This window comes from Callorhinus ursinus, unplaced genomic scaffold, assembly GCF_003265705.2.
Source record: "Callorhinus ursinus isolate GAN/ISIS: 27379988/994484 unplaced genomic scaffold, GSC_fseal_2.0 scaffold1, whole genome shotgun sequence".
Lineage (NCBI taxonomy): Eukaryota > Metazoa > Chordata > Mammalia > Carnivora > Otariidae > Callorhinus > Callorhinus ursinus.
In genome coordinates, this window is record NW_027397063.1 from 103,653,496 (window position 1) to 103,670,537 (window position 17,042).

At 43.4% G+C, this 17,042-nt stretch overlaps 1 protein-coding gene across 1 annotated transcript in view; it reads left to right on the forward strand.

The window, feature by feature from the left end:
• The window catches only part of WWTR1 (WW domain containing transcription regulator 1), a 132,865-nt gene that overhangs the window by 64,446 nt on the left and 51,377 nt on the right, over positions 1-17,042 (forward strand). The window contains exon 3 of the mRNA XM_025880680.2: positions 14,510-14,646. Within this exon, the coding sequence (XP_025736465.1) occupies positions 14,510-14,646 (137 nt within the window). The remainder of the gene's footprint in view (positions 1-14,509; positions 14,647-17,042) is intronic.

Consider the following 17,042-nt stretch of genomic DNA (forward strand, 5'->3'; position numbering starts at 1 on the left):
CCTGAGCCGAAGGCAGTCGCTTAACCAACTGAGCCACCCAGGCGCCCTGGGATGAGCTTTTTGAATATTTTGTGGACAAAGATATATCAGATATGCATAAGATTCATTTGATACAGACACTGAGAAGTAAAATGCTTTGCTAAAGGAAGCCCGTTAGATATATTCATCCATTCCTTTCTTTTTTTCGTCGTTTATTCCATGAGTAGTTTTTTAATTCTCTGCTGTGTTGTCAGACCTTCTACACCCATTATTCCACAGGGGGAACTCCTAAGGAGTTGAAGGCATATTTAAAGTCTCCATCAATTTCAGTGGCATTTTAAGAAGCCTTGTGGAAAGGAAGAATCTGAATGTATCCTGCAAAGAAAATTGCATTTCCTCTGACAATATTGTGATGTGTATCCTGCTCGCGCCTTGCGGAGTTCCTCTCCAAGTCAATGGGCAATTGCGTAAAGGGTTTGAAGGCAGGAAGTGCCTTGCAGTGGGATGAAGAAGAAGGCTTGTGGTTGGTCATTAAACTAAATTTAAACCCTTATTTGGAGTGGCTATATAATCAACATGGGGCTTAAAAATGAAAAATACAGCCACAAGGGTTTCTTCCTTTAAAAAAAAAAAAAGGAAAAATTCAGGAATCACAAGAAGAAAACAAACACAGTTATGTGAGTTATGCATTCTCTTTCCTAAGAACAATCAAAGATGATTTCATCCTAATCTTTCTAGGTATAACAAATGTCTCTCCCCTCTGGGTTAGGTAGATGACAGCAGTAACAGCACTGCAGCTGGGAGTCTCCAAAGCGGACAGGTGCTGGATATAAGATGCCGTCCTGTGAAGTGTAGATGGTGCTCGGGATGATAGGGCCCGCTTGATCTGCCCAAGGGGAGAGCTGCTCCCGTCTGTTGTCACCTCGTTCAGCTTCTCCCCCTTGCTCAAACACCTGCCAGAGACAGCCCTAAAATATTGCTTAATGATAGAATGTTCGTTGATTCTCTTTATCCCTTCCTTCTACTGCCTTCCACCCTCTCTTGGGCCACTCTCTGGTTCAGAGCCTTTAGGCTAAGCACTCATGGGAGTATTACGATGGTGCCTTTTCCAACTCACAGTTAAGGGACTGACAAGATTTTCAACCCTGCACTCTTAGCTGTGGAATTATTCTCAGAGGCTGTAATTAGCAGTTGTAGGTTCAAATGTGGAATGCCACATTATTTTTTAAGCAGGAGGTGAATTCATTTGGGGGGAGGATAGCTTTTCTCGTTCCCTTTTTCTGATTGAAGAAAATGATGCTTATTGTCTAAAATGTAGAAAATACAAAGAAATCTAAAGATCTGAATAAAGCCTGCTTTCCCCTCATTCCTATGTACATATGTTAACCAAAACGAGATCATGTTCACATAGCAATGTATTGTGAACATCTTTCCATTTAAACAAATACAGATCTATGTCATTTATGATGTCTGTTCGGTGTTCTGTTATCTGACTGAACCATAATTTATTTAGCCACTTACTGCATTTAAGATACAAACAAAACTACAATGGGCATCTCTGCTCATACATTTTGCATACTTTTTGTATTGATCTGGAGTTATGTTTGTGATTAACAGGGACATGAAAGGAGATTGCTTATTTATCTCTAACATTAAAGAAATCTGAGGTAAGGCAGTCAAGTGCTGGTTTGGTGGCTTCACATACATTTATCATTTTTCTACTTTTTTTGTCCTTGCTGTATGGCTTTCATTCCTCATGTTTCAAAAGGGCTGCTATAGCTCTGGCCATCATGTTCACATTCCAAGCTGGAGGAAAGAGCAAGGTGGGACTCAGAAGAGTCTCTCTCTTCCGTTTGAAGAACTTACCCAGAATTCCACATAGCACTTCTGTTTGTTATCTAGAACTTAGTCTCATACCCAGCACCTGGAAGAAGGGGAAAGCAGATATTCAGAAGCAGGCAGCCACCTCTGCCCTATCTGTCACATTGTCTCCTTGGTATAAACTTTGTGGAAGTGGAGTTGCCCTATCAAAGCTTTTTCAAGGATCTTGTTACATGTTGACCAACTGCCCTCCAGAAAGATGGTACCAGTTTAAGTGTAGTAATATGCGAGGGTGACCTTTAGTGAGGCTGTGGTTCTTTTGTAAGCATTTTATGGACGTGTTAAAAGGTATTTTCCTGGGGCTCCTGAGTGGCGCAGTCAGTTAAGCGTCTAACTCTTGGTTCCGGCTCAGGTCATGATCTTGGGGTCCTGGGATCGAGCCCCCATCGGGCTCCATGCTCAGCATGGAGTCTGCTTGAGATTCTCTCTCTCTTTCTGTCCCTCCCGCTTGTGCTGTCTGTCTTTCTAAGATAAATAAATAAATCCTTAAAAAAGAAAGAAAAGGTATTTTCCTGAAGCTGTGTTTTTTCTTTTGTTTAAATCACACATTCTGCAGAGGGCGATATGCAGATTTTTGGTATATTTACAATTTTTTCTTCAAAATGTATTATCTGTATAAATAGAACATTTATTCCAAATATTGGAAGGGCATTTGCCTGAGAACTTAAATGTTTTTCACACGTATTTCCTCAACTTCTAACTTATTTGTAGGTTGAATTAATAAACTAACCAAACTAAGGTGGCTCTCCCTGTTTGAAAAATCTCCTGGCCAGTTTAAGTAAAAAGCGTAGTGAAAAAGCTGCGCTGCCCAAGTCAATGTTTAAACATAAATGTTTGATTTCATTCATGCTGTGGTGTGGCCATCAGCAGCTCAGAAAATACAGGACTCATCTGCCTCTGGTTTTCTCCTCTTGGGTGGGGTCAGTTCTCTCCTTCAGTGGGAGGATATTAAGGGTCACCATTATTGCCAAATTGTTATTGCTTTTGTTAAGATGTTACCAAATCTAGTGTCACTTTGTTTTTTGATTTGGTTATTCAGACTGGTTATCAAAGCTTTTTTCCCATCTTTTTTTTTTTTTTTAAAGATTTTATTTATTTAACAGAGAGAGACGCAGGCAGAGAGGGAACACAAGCAGGGGGAGTGGGAGAGGGAGAAGCAGACTCCCCGCTGAGCAGGGAGCCCGATGCGGGGCTCGATCCCAGGACCCTGGGATCATGACCTGAGCCGAAGGCAGCTGCTTAACCGACTGAGCCACCCATGTGCCCCAGATGTTTATTTTATATGAGAAATAATGCCAGCTACTTTAGTGAAGAACAGTGGGGTTTGGATGGGGAAATAAGTCATGAAAAATTGAAACAGATACATGTTTCTGTTCTTTGTTAAGTAAAAATTAAAGCAATAGTCTATTTTTTTATTAAACCTCCACCTGTGGGTACCAGGTTAACTCTGTCTGGAGTTTGCATAAACATATTTTGTATAAAACTATAGTATGTTTTAGGCTAAATTTGTTTTTCCATTTGTGGAGTCATAGAAGCTTCAGGTCTTCTTGCATTTCTATAACTGATCTGTACCTATATTTTGGGGTGAACCATGGGGGCGAACGATTGTCACCTTGTAAATGATTACAAAACTAAATTGGCCTAAAATTTCCTGAGCATTACTGTTAGGAGAAAATGGAAAGCCATCAGATATTATTTTTCTAGTGTTCAATCTTATCTTGCTTTTCACTTCAAGCTAAGGTCCCTTTCTACTTTAAACGTGGGCAGAAAGTCTTGTGTGCTGACATGGGATGCTCATCACCACCGGAAGTGCCTCCCTGACAAAGACACCACAGCCCTATTAGCTCTGGCTTTTTCTTACACTGGATCTGAGAGTTGATATTATTACAATGCAAAGCAAACAAATAAAGCAAGAAAAACCAAACCAAAACAAAGGTGGAGGAACCACCCGAGGGCTGGGGGTTAACTAGTTCTTTTGTCTTTTGAGAATATTTTTTCCTCTAAATCAGTTATTAACCACTGTATGTGAAATCAAGTATCTCTATAGTTTTTAGAGTGAATTGATGTTCACTATTATTTCCCCCATTTTCTTGGGTCCATTGTACCATAGTGTGTTTGCTGATGTTTGTGCATTTGAATTCCTTGGATCCCTTTCAACCATTGGGATAGGTTTTCATAAGGGATAAAGGGGAAGTTAATACGTATAGTGTCATGGGGCACCTGGGTGGCTCAGTTGGTTAAGTGACCGACTCTTGGTTTCGGCTCCAGTCGTGATCTCGTGGGTCGTGGGATTGAGCTCTGCTCCATGTTCTGCCCCTCGAGTGCATGTGCGCTCTCTTTCAAATAAATAAATCTTAAAAATATATGTATATATTTATAGTGCCATCTCTGTCTGGCACTGTGCAGGTGCTTTATTTTTGTTACTTGATGAAATACTCAAAACAACCTCATAAAATGCATATTTTTATGCCCATTTTACAGTGGAGGACACTGAGGCCTGGAGCTGCTAGGTGAAAGTACAGTGTTCCCTTAGCTGGTTAATAGCAGAGGCAAAGTTCAAGAATACCATAGAATGTTCTGCCTCATTTGGGTGATACTTTCAACCAAAGAGGCCAAGAAATACATGTGAAAAGATATGTGGGCTGAGTTTATTTTTTTTTTAATTTTTATTTATTTGACAGAGAGAGAGAGAGAGAGAGAGCACAAGTAGGTAGAATGGCAGGCAGAGGGTGAGGGAGAAGCAGACTCCCCGCTGAGCAGGGAGCCCAATGTAGGGTTCGATCCCAGCACCCTGGTATCATGACCTCAGCGGAAGGCAGACGCTTTCACCGACTGAACCACGCAGGCCCCCCCCGGGGGGGTTTAAAACACGAAACCTAAGTAGTGTTGCCCAGTGATTTTCTAGGTCTCCAGTGGTCCTCTCCCCTCCTGCCTCTGAAGCTTAACTAAATCTCCTTTAATGCCTCAGTTTTTGTCTTCCATCCTCCAGATCATTTCTTGCAAAAATGGGACGCTGGCTCTGAAAAACACTCCAGTGTTTCTCTGGTTGGGGGGTGGGGTCCGGCCAGTCTCTTCTCCTGTGCCAGCTGCGTCATGTCTCCCAAGCACGTGCACACAGTGGCTCTGATGCCCGGAGCCCAGTGTGGCTCATCCTCTTCTCAGAACTTAGAAAAACAAAACCAACACAAAAGAATTGAATCTCTTCGCCTGAATAGAAGCGAAGCTAGACGAATCCAGAAGAATTTTTGGTTTTGAGGAGGCTTTGCCCTCTTCTTTTGGGCAAGGGACATTTAATTCAGTTGTCCCCATTAGAAAGAAGAGAAAGGAGGGCATTTGCAGTTCAGCTGAGCTGTTTTCTGTCCAGAGTGGCTTCGGAGCAGGCAAGCGGTCCATCATCTAAGACACTGGAAGAACAACTGGAAAAACAACACGTTGAAACATGTGCTGGGCACGGAGAGCCTGGAAAAACAATTTTCAAAGTATTTTAGTGTTCTAAAGTAACTCAGTGGCTTAAAAACAAACTTCTTTTAAAAAATGATTGCGAGATTAAAGCTGCTCCCCAGATGTCACACGCAGCTGATATGGGGAGCGTATCGAACACATAGCTATCAAGACAGAATGTCAGGCTCTGGACCATTTATAATTACAATAAAAACAGGATTTGTGCTCTGTTAACCTCCACACCATTCCTTATTTCTTGGCCACTACCTCCCCGCTAATTTGATTGCCAGCTCCTAGGGCCCACGATCGTCTGCTGATAGGTCCATGTTGGCGCGGAAGACGACAAGGCACTTACGGCTGTATGCCTGTTTAAGTGGCACGAGTTCGACACTACATGCAAATCCCAACATAAGTATTTGGGGACAGCGTCACTTCATCTGGAGCTTGGCTGTAGAAACAGTACCATGTCTTAACCCTGGAAGGAAGTGGCTGTCTTGGACTTTTCCTGAAAGTACACAAAGCCTAGTTAGACTGCACATCATGTGCCATTTAAAGGATTTTCAGTTGTTCCTTTCACCACACCCCACATTTCCACATTTTCCAAAACTGTTTCTGGGAACTGAGTCCCCATGGAAGTCCCCGTTGTAAACGCTTGTCGAATGAATAAATGGATGAACGCATTCCACTGCCTATTGATAATTCTAGAAGTCACCATTCCTAAAGAACTTCGTCCTTTCTCCACTTCTCATTCCCACCCCGTTTTTGTTTGTGAAAAGGGGGAAAGTGGGAAAATACACTTGGTATCTGGAAATAAAACATAGCGAAGTAAACTCTTACATAGTCGTTTGGTTTCCACATGAGAAATTTAGCATGATTTATAAATCTTTTAAGAGCAGTATTGATCCTGGGGCGCCTGGGTGGCTCAGTCATTAAGCGTCTGCCTTCGGCTCAGGTCATGATTCTGGGATCGAGCCCCGCATCGGGCTCCTTGCTCAGCGGGGAGCCTGCTTCTCCCTCTGCCTGTGCTTCTGCTCGTGCTCTTACTCTCTCCCTCTCTCTCTGACAAATAAATAAAGATTAATCTTAAAAAAAAAAAAAAAGGAAGAGTTTGGTTCACTTTGCAGAGGTGAAGGCAGGTTTGCATGTGTTGGGCGATATCGGGGTACCTCTGACACAGTGGCTCACCGTCTGAGGTGAGGTGGCTGTGTCACACCCTGGGCCTGTGTTGCTGAGTCACTGGCTTCCCAAAATGGTTTTCTCTGGGAGGGGCACATACATCCTGTCCCCTTCCTCCGCATCCTGGCAGCAGTGCTCTGTAGGAACGTAAGCCCCTGTAGGAACTGTGGATGTGACAGCCTCAAGTGGGCGCACACTGTGCGTTGGGGCTGACGGCAGCGCTCCTTGACTCGGCTTCTGCCCCGACGGAGCGGGTTTGGGACTGAGTCTGCAGAAAAGGCGCGCAGTGCTCGCTCGGTGAAGAGGATTTGAGGAGATAGATGGCCACAGCTGGCTGCAACGGAAGTGCTAGTGGACCTTGCGCGCTGCCGTGGCCACCACGGCTGCTAATTTAAACAAGGGGAGGCTTCTTGGCATGGCTGTGTTGGAAGTCGAGGATTAGAGCCTGGTAGTTAAAAATACAATCCCTGCCATTCATTCAGAATTCCAGAGGACTCAGAAATGTTTTTGAATTGGCAAGTGAATGGTGGAGACCGGAAACATGCACCAAAATAATGCTTCTGGTCTCGTATCATCTTTTATTAGAGGATCCTAAAAAATCCCCTATTTATATATGAGTTATTATGCCTGTGTCATAGACTGCAGCGATGTTTGATGAGCTGCCTAAGTGAAAATCTGACCAGAACCTTTCAACTATAAATTTCCTGTGGTTTCAAAGAAGGATGAGCTTTCTCATGAGGCACACTTCCATTATGTGAACAGTCACCTTTATTGTATGGCATGAGGGCGTCTCTATGGCTTTGGGATTTAATCTGTGAATGATACAGAGGCTTTGCTAATGGATATGTCAGCGATGCACCTTTGCAGCCTAACTTTTTACCTCTTTGTATCTTTTATTCTAATGCGTTGGACCAGCAAGAGTTGGTACTGTTCAGGATTTGGGCAGAACAGAAAAAGAATTGTAACCAACTACAGTGTTATGAAAGCTGCTTTGTAAAGGCAAAGAATCACCGATTAGGGTGACAGTAGGAAGGATGAAAACCTGGGAAGGAGTTGGGTGGCTTTGGAAATGAAATAAAACATCTGTTCAGCGAGGTGAAATGCCAGCACTTTATTTCCGATTGTCAGTGTATTGTAGTTCAGAAGCCTCCTCCCCATTATCCAACTGGACTGATAGGGTTAAGCATCGGGGAACAGCTTACTGGATGGCTACTAATCAGATTGAGTTGCCAGTTGAGAAGTGGGCTGTGAGCTGTCACAGCCATGGCAGCTCCCCTTGCTATGAGGCTCACCCTGCAATGGGGCTCAGGGGCTCACATGTGGTCAGTTTCTGCCATGTTCTCGTTTTAGGGGACAGCAGAGGAAGTAACTTGGAGAGAGTGTACATCTGGGCCTGGGAGAATTAGTTAGTGTGCACCCCCAGCTGTATTTGTTCTTGTGGTTAAGATCCACCTCTGGTGTCTGTCGGAAGAGCTAAGTACCACTGGCAAAAACAAACAAACAAACAAACAAAAAAAAACAAAAGGCGCCAATCAAAGAAATGCAAGATATGAATAAGATATGATGTATCATTTCCTAGGTCTTAAAATTTAAATAAGAACACACTTTAATGTTAAACTGTTTAATGTAATTGAGACACAGGCAGCATTTATTCCCGAAATACAACAAAAAAGTAAACCAGTGTTTTGCCTCTTTGTATTTTTAATTTTAACTGGGGAATATTTTCAGAACTTTAACGTGAGTCTCGGACAAGTCTTCTTGCCATCTGGCACAGGATTAAATACTGGCATAGAGTTTGTTGTCTGCTGACAATGGATCAAACTCACTTGGCAAGCCCCCTCTGGGAAATTATCAGCCTCACGCAAATCTGTTTCAATTTCCATTTTTAACACTGATGGGTTTAATTTGCCTGGTTCACCACAAGCAAGTTGCAAAGTTCGTTTAGCACTTTTTAAGCAAATAATCTTCAGTGTATGTACATTTGTGATCACATTAAGAGGGTGGTGAATTGGTCTGGTAAATCAGAAAACATTTTAGTGTTTTGGTTAAGCGTCTGCCTTCGGCTCAGGTCATGATCCCGGGGTCCTGGGATCAAGTCCTGCATCGGGTTCCCTGCTCAGCCTCTCCCTCTGCCTGCCACTTTCCCTGCTTGTGTGCTCTCTCTGTCAAATAAATAAAAATCTTAAAAAAATAAAATAAAAAAAGACAGTTTACTTATGCCCAAATTGGGTTTGTGAATATTATGGGGGTTGCAAGGGTATTGTTTTGCAAATGCTTACTATGTACGGAGCACTTTGCTATGCCCCATAGGGTCATTCCTGTCATTGAAAGAGCTTACGTTCCATTGGAAGAGAAATATTAGCACCCCCCCAAAAAGAGGGAGTGAAGGGAGAACTTGAAGAGAGCCTGGGATTCTCAGGGGACTGTAACCAAGTGGCATTGAATGTGAATTAAGTTTTGAATCAGTCGGCCTTGGTTTTATAACCCCAGGCTGCCTTTAAATTCCCATTTCATTGGTGTGGTTCTCTTTAACTGCCTAGCTAGTTTGTGGTGGAAAAGAAGAGGCCCGTTGGAGGCTACTTCTAAGTCCCGTCCTAACAGCTCTGTTGCTGGCGGGGAGCCCTGAGTAATGTCTGACGCTAATGTGAAACTCGAATATATTAAAGCAGTGAGGGTGGAGAAGAGGGGGAGTAAAAAGGCAAAACACTTACATTGAAAGATGAAATCTTTGCCCATAGAAATAGGCGAGCCGCTTATGTTGCTAAGAACTCTTATAAATTTTTTCAAAATCAAGCACTCAGAATCATTTCTATTTTTATATCTTTGTATGCTTCCAGCAATACAAAATGTATTACATAGACCTTCTCTATTTCAGAAAGTCTTTGTTGTGTGGCTTCCTTCCATAAAGTTAGTGTAATAGGTCATGGGCTGGAGGATAAATTCATTCAAAAACACCAGGCCTTTTCCTGGGCTGTAAGAAGCCGGTGGGTTCTATTTTTACAGATAAGATTTTATCTCTGCTTTTAATGGTTCTGCTGCTAGTCAGGGTTTTATATTTACAAAATGCTTTTTATTTTTATACCTACCTAGCGCATTGTGCACAATAGGCGTACAGTTCATGCTGGTGAGTAAACTTGAACCCACGTTGTCACCCTTGGGCTTGTGGCGGCCTTGCATACATTCACTGCTGGGGAGGTGAGCTTGGGAAGCCCTGTGAACTGTCATGAAATCTGCAGGTGACTTTGGCTGTCATTATTTTCCCTGAACAGACCTATTTTACTCTTCCAACAAGAAACCGGTGCGTTTGTTAGCTTCTTTTACTCCTATCTCGTGGATCTGGGTGCTGAGACCAGGATGGGTGAAGTGTCTTGTCCAACAAGGTCACATAGGATCAGAGGTAACATTAAAACTCAGACATGTGTGGGCACCTGGGTGGCTCAGTTGGCTAAGCATTTGCCTTCGGCTCAGGTCATGATCTCAGGGTCCTGGGATCAAGCCCCGTGTCAGGTGCCCTGCTCAGTGGGGAGCCTGCTTCTCCCTCTCCTTCTGCCACTCCCCCTGCTCATACTTGCTCTGTCTGTCAAATAAATAACGATCTTTAAAAAAAAAAACAACAAAAAACCCCTCAGGTATGTGTGACGCAAGACTTTGAACTTTCCAGAACACGCAGTGTCTCACCAGTAGGTTGTGTGTCTGGAAGATGCCGATGTGAGTAGTACTTTTATTTCATGGGCAGACCAAGGACCCAGGGGTGACTTGGATCCCAGCTGTCCTTGGGATAGGAGTCTAGAGGTGGGATGGAGAAGCGGATTGTCAGGAGGGGTGGGGGAAGGGACGAAGGTTGGAGGAAAACCAGGAAGACTGGAGGAGGGGACGCCTGGAGGCCCTTGTGCGCGTGCTTCAAGGTGAAAGGTCACGCAGGAGGCTGGAGGGGAGGAAATAGGAACTAAGTTAATGATCCCCTGGAGGCTGATGGGCGGGACCAGATGGAGAGGGGCGGGAGAACGGGAGGGTGGCGAGAGACCAGGAGGGTGGCGAGGCCGCCGCCTCTTCCACTCATTTCAACGACTTTTCAACCTCACAGAATTTCCCTAGTAAATAAAATGGCTTTCTAAATCAGTGTCTCTATTGAAGAACATATTAATTCAAGAAGGAAAAATTATTTCACACAACAGTTTTACAGCCAGACATCTTAGAGAAGTGTCGACCTTTCTTGCCCCTGAGCGAAAGCTACAGTTCCTAAACAGCTGAAGCTCTTTTCCGACCTGGACACTTCTCTGAGCAGAGGCTCCTGATGTGGCTGGAGGTGAGGAGTTGGTTTGTTCTTTCTGCAGCTGTGGAATGAGGCAGTCTGGGAAATGGTGGTCAAAGGGGCCGCCAAAGAAAGAGAAGACCATTCCCATTATTTTTGTTGTAGGCACCCAGGGTCTCCCTGTGAAACCCTTACAAGCTTTTTTTTAAAAAAATTTTTATTTTTAGCCCAGGAAAGAGGCCTTTTTAGCCCAGGAAAGAGGTGTCAGGAAGAGTTTTCCTCTTCCTTCGGAACTGGTATTTTTCCTTATAAACAACATGGGGCCAGGTGATTGATTCCATTTCCTTAGTTCTTTCTTTGCCCCACGATAGTGACAAGCCCAATCTGCAGTTTATCTTCAATCACATTTTAGTACCCTATGACCTGCATGACCATGCATCGTTTTCCTTTTTGTCATATTGTATCTTCCTGAGTATTTTTGTTTTTACTGCTTATGAAAACAACACACAGTCACTGTTAAAAACCTGGGAAGTACAAGAGAGTTTTGATAAAAGAAGCAGCACCAGTGGGCCTATTATTTTCACGTATCACCGTCAATAGTTTGATATCTTCTTTCCTTTTTTGTTCCATTTTCTAATATGAGAATGGTACAGCATATGTATTCATCGAACACACATACGTAGGCAGATTGAACACACACACACACACACACACACACAAATTTTCAGGAGAGAGGAGACTTTTAGAAACAGCAGAGACATTGGGTTTGAGGTAAGACTCGGCAGCAAGGGAGTGAAATCAGGGAAGAGGTGGGAGCAGCAGGGCAGTGCGGATTCATCCAGCTCAACTGCGGGTCCTGGCAGACAGTAAGGTTACACTGAGAAATCCGAGAAAGGAAATGAGTCAGTAACTCAGAGGGAGCGGAGATGAGGCAGCAGTGTGAAAGAGCCAGAGGTTCAGCCTGCCTTCGGGAACGGGGAGACGGCAGCAAAATGGTTTGAACAATAGCAGAACGTAGCTTTCAAATCCAATCATGAGCAATGTATCAAGTTCTTGTGAGCAATGCCCTTGCTTTTGGCATTCAGACTGGGAGCCACCCTGGACATCCTGAGAGCGAGCATTAGAGCAAAGCTGCTTGTCTGGTCGACGGGTGGGTGTGCAGAGGCTGGGAATTCCAGTGGCTTTCTGCTCAGAGTTGTTTCTGAGCAATGAGAACTGCTCACTTAAGACTCCCTCTTGTACTCTAGTCTTTGGGGAATACCGTGAGTGACACTTTTAATTAACAAATCTGCTGGGAACAAAACTCCTTTCAAAGCGTTGGCTGGGCAAAGGCTTTGAAGGGTGGGCCGAGGAGGCTCCCACGGTCCTGGGGGAGTTCTAGGACTTGGAAGCCACGGCTGAGTTGTACCTCTTTGGGGCCAGACCTCTCTGAGATGGGGCCAGAGGGTCCTCCCAGAACGCCCTAGCACTCTGTTCCCGAGGATGGAGGCTAGCCAGCTGTGGTGACGTCCTTAGGCAAGGTGGGCTCACTTACCACTTGGGGTGCGGGCCTCTCTGCTCTCCCTAGATTCAGGGGGCCACAGCCCACTGGTTCAGAATGAGAGAGGAGAGTGGGGACCAGCATTTGGGAACGGATCGCCCTGGCTCCTATGTCATTCCTACCGCTGACAGTAGCTGTGTGCCGGACCCCAGCAGACGTGCATCACTCTCCCTCACTGCGGCTGTGATCTCGCTGCTTCTGGCGAAGCATCGAGATCCGTGGTATCAGAGGGTCTAAGAAAGGACTCGTGAAAGAGAGAAGGATTCCTTTCCTTCCGGTACCATGTGAAAAGTATGTACGACAGACCTACCTAGGACAAACATGTTTTAATAATGTAGGTCCTGAAGGAATGTTAGTCAAAGGGTTTCTTAGCTCTAATTACTTTGCTAAAGGGAGTTTACTTAACTCTGACATCCTCATCAATTGGTTCCTGACTCTGAAGGACGATGACAAATCCCCTGAGGCTGGTGATGAGTTTCCACTCGACCAGAAGTTGACAAAAGGATTTTATGAAAGCTTTCAGCAGAATTATAATCATTAAACTGAAGGTGTAACTAAGACCATTGTTCCTTTCTTTTTCAACTTTTTGTGCTTAAGTAAGTGATTGTCATCTCTCTAGTTCAGTCTTTCCCCCCTATTTGTGTTTTTCTGAACAGGACAGTCTTGGTTTTAACATTTCTATTCTTCCCCGTTCATTTTGGATTATGTTTTGAAGACTCGATAGCTCTTACACTATGGAAACGCAACAGTTAAACTTAATTACGCTTGCTTTACCAAGCCTGACTTTTTTTTTTTTTTTTTTTAAATCACACTCATTTAAAGGCCTTCTGGGGAAAACATCCAGGTTTTCACTCAAGGCCATGGATGAGTTCCCCGTGCAATAACTTGCTGTCTAGGATAAAGAAATCCGAAGAAGTTTAGCAGCGGCAGCATTCAAATGCGAGGAAATGATGCAAAAGAAAAGAAAAATACAACTCCTGCGAGGGAGATGATTAAATTAAAAGATAGTAATAGTGGTTTGCTATGCTAAAGATTCAAAGGGAGCCATTGTTATTCAAAATTAAGGTGTGTTTAACTGAAAGAACAATCATGCTCCTTTTCATATGGATCTAGAAGGGTCTGTAGTGTGTGGGGGTTGACAGCGACAGTTACTTTGGGAGAGGCAAACCTAGTTGTAAGGCTTAGAACAAAAGGCTGACATTTAGTTTCTGCTATCAGAGTTTGTTGTCTTTAATAACTATAGAGAGAACTCCGATACAGTTCGTAAAACAAAGTTAGGGCACCAGATGATTATGCTCATCTTTAAAAGAAAAATATAATAAAATTTCAGAAAAGAGTTTATGGCATGGGGTACATAAAGCACCAGGAATGACTTATGATGTGGTTTGGGAGGAGGCAGACAAAGCTGGAGGTCCTGTCTATCTTTCTAAGGACATATGGAAACTCCGGACAGAAGCTATGTTGGGCCAGTTTCTCCGAGATTAAGTCACAATAACAAATACTGGAAGTTGTGTATGACCAAAAGTCTAATCGTGTCTTTGCCCTCAGAAACCTTCATGCCTTGACATTTGGGTTTCTCCGTAATCTATCTTCCTACACTTAATTCCTGCTACTCTGTATACTCTAGCTACACAGTTGTTAACCTTGCTGAGTCGAACATAAGCTTCTTGAGGGTTTTACGTATTACCTGTGTGGACCTCACAGTGCCTTCCTTGCTCTTAGTAAGAGCTCAGTCATGTCATGTTTACGAGGTTGGTTTCAAGAGCCCTGTCTTTGGCTGAGACCGGCAGAGGTGTCCTCGTTAGGTCAGTTATATGATCCGGGGAGCGTAGGAGGGTTGGCAGGGCAGGAGAGCAGGGTCCTGCTTTGGGAGAGGAGTTCCCACCATGGCATCCCAGTGATTGAATGGCAGGGAAGCATCTGAGGAGCTGGGGAGTCAAGGCTCCTTGGCTGGGAGGAGATACACTGGTGGGGCAGAAAACCTTTAAGAGGGGTTTTTGCATCTAGGGGTGGCTGGAACATCTAAGTCATGTGCTTGTATTCAGAGAGTCCCTGCTGGGGCCCTTGGATGGAGGGGTATGTGGGCAAGGGTGACCTTGGATAAAAACCGTGTGTCAGCCACGTATAAGCAGATCCTACGGGAAGAAGAGCCAGCGTCAGCGTCGTTTAACTGTTATTGGTGATGGTGATAAAGATAATCATGCTGACAATTAAAAAGATAATTGTTTTCCTTCTTTTAGTCACATAGAAAAAATCACCACATGGCAAGACCCTAGGAAGGCGATGAACCAGCCTCTGAATCCTATGAACCTCCACCCTGCGGCCACTTCCACCCCAGCGCCCCAGAGGTCCATGGCCGTGTCTCAGCCGAATCTCGGTAAGCTGAAAGCATCCACTTGGAGCTGAATGAACACGTGTTTAACCCAGAGGCTCTGGAGCTCAGAAGCAGCTCTGGTTGTCTCGGTGTCGACCTGTGCACCCAGATAGTTCTTGAGTTCTTGGGGTGCATTACCCTTCTGCCACCTTTGCCTTTTTTCATGGCGTCCTTGCTATCACTTCACATTATTGCTACTTAGGTTCACAATATTGCCACCTAGGTTCACACTGTGGTTCCAGCATCTCCTTCAGTTGCCTCAGTTGGGGTCTCCTCTCTTCGTCCAGGCTAAGGCAAGTACACACCTCATTCTGTGAATTGGGTTCCTGAAGACTGCCAAAGGTGCAGTTCTGATCTCAAATCCCTTTCTTTCCTTCTTTTATTATTATTATTTTGCATAATGTGTGATTGACACCAGGCTAAGTGCTTTCATGCCTTATCTCATTCAACTCACAACAACCCTACAAGAAGTGTGATAGCATTCCCATTTTACGGATGAGGAAGCTTTCTCAAGGTCATACAGCTTGTGGATAGCAGAGTTTGGAGTTTGAACTGAGGCTGCTGTGGTTTAGAAGGCATTCAGCCTTTACCTGATCTGCAGGGGGCTTCTTGAGATACCTGCTCCAGGACAATGCAGCTTACTCTTCACCTCATTTAGAATGTTTAAGTGTGATTTTAGAATTGAGAAAAGATTATTTTCTGCTAATTGCCTTTACTAAAGAAGAACTGAAATTCTGCCCACTAGAGATGATCCAGTGTGAATTAATACACTGCAGCAATGTAAGTAATCAGCTTCTATTGTAGTCATTCCCCCTGGACTCCCCTTCCAAAGGCTAAGAATAAAGGGTACTTTTAAAGTTTTACAAAAGACGGTGCCGTTTTCAGATAACATTTCCATTTAAGATCAGATATCCAGATACTGCTTTATACACAGAATAGTTACTTTTAGAGTGAAAAGAATCTCCTGTTGGATTTTCAGGAATGAACAGGATAAAAATGGAAGCATTATTCCCAGACACCTTCCCTCACTCTGTGACTTAGCCAAAGTGAGTATGAACTCAAGTAAACCCGAGTCAGCTTCAAGTAAATATATCGTCTGTTCTTCCAGGAAGTCTGGATCTACCATTTTAAAGCTTGCAGATGTAAAATATATCCAGAAGCAAACAACTTGGAATAACTTCTGTTGTGTCCCATATCTAACAGGCAGATCAAGGAAAATAGTACCAATGCTTCTACCAGCAGTGGTAAACCGAAACTTCCCATGACTCATTTGTCCCAAATATATAAGAGCTCAAATAGAAAGCAGTTGCAAGCTTAGTAAAGAAACCACAAATTAGGTAGCATTAGATGAGTTTCAAGGTTTCTTTTAGCCATTTAATTTTCATTAAAAATTCTAAAGACTGATTATTAAAGTATTAACTTTCATTTTATAATCCATTATAATTGGAAAAAAGTCTTCATGGACTTTGTTAAAAAAAATGCAAACACTTTTTCAAAGCATTGTTCAAAAAGTAAGTTTTTCTCGGATCCCCTTTCCTGGAGTTCTCTAGTGCTCTGGTCGGGGGGTGCGTTTCTTTTCCATGAATGCTAGCATCCTCGACCTACTGTTCTGCACCTCTCCTCTTCGGCTTTGGTATCTGTACATACAGAGCTGCCTTATTCTTGTAAAAGATTTCCTAATCGTCTCAACGTAGTGATATGCCATGATTAGTGTATTTAACTGGCAACCCCCATCTGATGGGTATTTAGGTTGTTACTAGTGTGTTGCTAGTATACACAATACTGGAATGAATATCCTTGTTCATGCTGTACTTGCCTTCATTTTTAAAAGTTGTGCAGCAAGTACAGAGTGGACTAATTAAATTAAAAGGAACTTGAATGCTTGAAACTTAACACTAAAGGCACATGTGAGTCGGCCTGTGCACGAGGGCCACCCCCTTCCCTGCAAAAGCACAATTATTGGTAAAGTGTATCTAAAGAATTTGTAATGTGAATGTTGGAACCATGTTTACCTGTTGCTGAGTTATACTTTCCAGATTTCTAATAAATCGGAGCAGTCAATTTCTCAAGGCACATTTCGGGTTTTTTCCAAACACTATTTGAATATTTGTCCATTACAAAAAGTGTTCCTAGCCTATAGAGAATCACAGATGTGTCCCAAGGATAGACACGTAACAATGCCAAGTGAGCACCAAAGACTGGGGCTAATTTAGAAAGTCACAATGTGGTCCTAATAATGAGTGATTTATTCAGAATATGTTATTTCAGGCTATATAGCTCTACCCGTAGTTTATACTCTTATTATCAATTTTTAAAACTCTAAAAAGCAGGTCCTTCTACTTCTTCAATCTGAATTTTCGTCTTTTCAATAGAATATAACTAACCACTAAGTGAACTTA